This window comes from Aplysia californica, unplaced genomic scaffold (assembly GCF_000002075.1).
Source record: "Aplysia californica isolate F4 #8 unplaced genomic scaffold, AplCal3.0 scaffold00048, whole genome shotgun sequence".
Taxonomy (NCBI): Eukaryota; Metazoa; Mollusca; class Gastropoda; order Aplysiida; family Aplysiidae; genus Aplysia; species Aplysia californica.
The window spans coordinates 424,982-427,395 of NW_004797318.1; the positions used below are offsets into that span (position 1 = coordinate 424,982).

The 2,414-nt window shown below is 39.1% G+C and overlaps 2 protein-coding genes across 2 annotated transcripts in view; one reads left to right on the top strand and one right to left on the bottom strand.

The window, feature by feature from the left end:
* Positions 1-2,414, bottom strand: part of LOC101850064 (multidrug resistance-associated protein 1) — a 4,380-nt gene that overhangs the window by 1,173 nt on the left and 793 nt on the right. The window lies entirely within an intron of this gene.
* Positions 868-2,414, top strand: part of LOC106011051 — a gene marked incomplete at its 5' end in the record, with an annotated part of 11,035 nt that continues 9,488 nt past the window's right edge. The window contains 1 exon segment of the mRNA XM_013079320.2: positions 868-998. Within this exon segment, the coding sequence (XP_012934774.1) occupies positions 868-998 (131 nt within the window).

Below are 2,414 nucleotides of genomic sequence, written 5' to 3' on the forward strand. Positions count from 1 at the left end.
GTAGTTTTCTTTCCAGTAAAACGTGTTCTTTGTAGGACTATTCTTTTTTGTTCTTGTTTTGTTGATCTAAGATGATTTGCAGTTTCCGAGTCAGAACGAAAGCGGCCTTGATGCCCCAAAAAGCGTATCAAGATAGATAACAGTAATACTGACGACAAATAGACGGATCCTGCTTTCACGAGAGCAAAAACTAACCGTCCACATAATGTAGAGAGGAAAATGAATTGTCCTCAAAACAAAAGTTTTGTATCATTGTATGTGTTTCACAGAATTTAGACCAGCGTCTTTGGTGAAGCGATTAGGTATTTCGCTGCCGCACGCAGAAGACCCGAGTGAGGAGAAATTGTTAACGAGTAGCTCGGTCTTTCTGATGAGATGTTGTATCTCTCAGCCCAAGTTGTAGTGCTGGGCGGCTAGGTTCTCGATTATTTAAAGCTAAGAATCGTAGGAATCGACTCCGAGCCCAATTACTTTCTAATGATGTGATTTTTTTCCGGAGGTTACCTAATTGGCCTCGAAAATTTTCAGAGTTTAGGATAACCGTGATTTCGGAACACCATAAAGTGTCAAACTTCTTTTTTTTTTAATTCTAAAAAGAAAAAGAAGAATATTATTTTAATGTTTGAATTAAATGGTAACCTTTTTATTACGTACAAAGGAGTTGTCGGAACCTTTCTTCTGTAGCATTAATCGTGGGAATCGGTTCCGGAAGCGATTTTTCGCCCAGCTCTACCAAGTTGGCCTTGACAGGTAGGGTCGGAAGTCTGCCCCTTAATCAAATAGCGTAAATTGTGTCGACGGGGGTGTGAAAAACACCTATTTCTGAAACAAATAACGAAACATCAGACGTTTTGATTCTGTCCTCAGGGTCCTCTGATCGACCTGCACGGGCCAGGCAGTGTCTTCTTCCTCATCCGTTTGAGAGAGAGAACGAAGAGGAGGATGAGGGCAAAACGAGGAGAGAGGACAGACAGATATGTGGCATCAACATCTCAAAGGTGTGGGTCTGTTAGTGTGTGTGTGTGTGTGTGCGTGTGTGTGTGTGTGTGTGTGTGTGTGTGTGTGTGTGTGTGTGTGTGTGTGTGAGAGAGAGAGAGAGAGAGAGAGAGAGAGAGAGAGGAGAGAGAGAGAGAGAGAGAGAGAGAGAGAGAGAGAGAGAGAGAAAGAAAGAGAGAGGATAGATAGGAAGGGAGGAAGGAAAGAGTCTGACAGACTTTGCTTGTTTTTGTTTTTTTCTCAAACCTTGGCAACCAAACACACTAAGAACAGATCGCTTTAAAAAAACAAAGACAATTACGTGAACAATAGACTCAGAAAACAAAGAAAGAGAAGACGAAATCTCGTTATGAATTCGAACACCAAAAACAGCAAAAGTGGCTAAGGTATTATGGTAATATGTGTTTAGGATTTTTTTGTTTGCTAAGGCAGTAACATCTCATGATAAAGCGTCTTTTCAGGTTAACTTCAAAATATTTGAACTGGCTGTAGAGCTTTCATCGTCAGCAACACAAACACATTATTGAGGCATCGTGGTGAAATCAAGCGCTTGTCAAAATTTTAAACAATGAAATCGAAGAAACCGGCATTTTTTCTCCTGGTTTGGCAATTTTTATCGAATTTTTGTTTCTTTGTCTCAACATATTATATGTCCATTTAAAAACACATTACTGTGTGGATTTTACCGAAAAATCTATCCACACCGTGTCTCTATGTCTATACATTTTCAATGTTCAAGAAATCTCAAACTATGGGAGCCATCAAACTTTGGCGGCCATTTCTCGCAAATTTTATTTCTAAAAGCAGGCGGCTCTCAACTCCTTCTGTTGCAAATATCTCGACTTCTGTTCAAGATAGAAGGGTATTGTTTTAAATGCAAAGCAAGGCAAATGAATAGGCTTTAAGCGTATACCAATAACTCAAAATGCCCCAAAATTGACGAGCGCCTCATTCCAAAGAGTCGTGATGCACATAAAAATACTTACACATACATACGCATACATATACATGCGTTTAAGCTATAAGCACACATATACCTATACATACACACTTACGAACATTTACAAAATACATACTACACTATAATACACGTAGACACAGACTGACACAAGCATACACACGTACAAACGCACTCGTGTACACATGCAATGGCATGCAAACGCGCACACACAAACACCCAAACACACACTCAACGCTCGTACATCAATATTGCAAGTACTTAATCTAAAAATGAGTAGGCTACAAACAAGAGACAACTGACAAAATCTGTAGAGTTAGGCTTTAGAATCATGCTACAGTATGATAATATTATATAGTTTTTTCAGTTCAAATATACACCTAACAAATTCAAAGACCGCATAGAAAGACCAAATTACACCTAGCAAATCCAAATATACAAATGACGTCATAAAAATTCC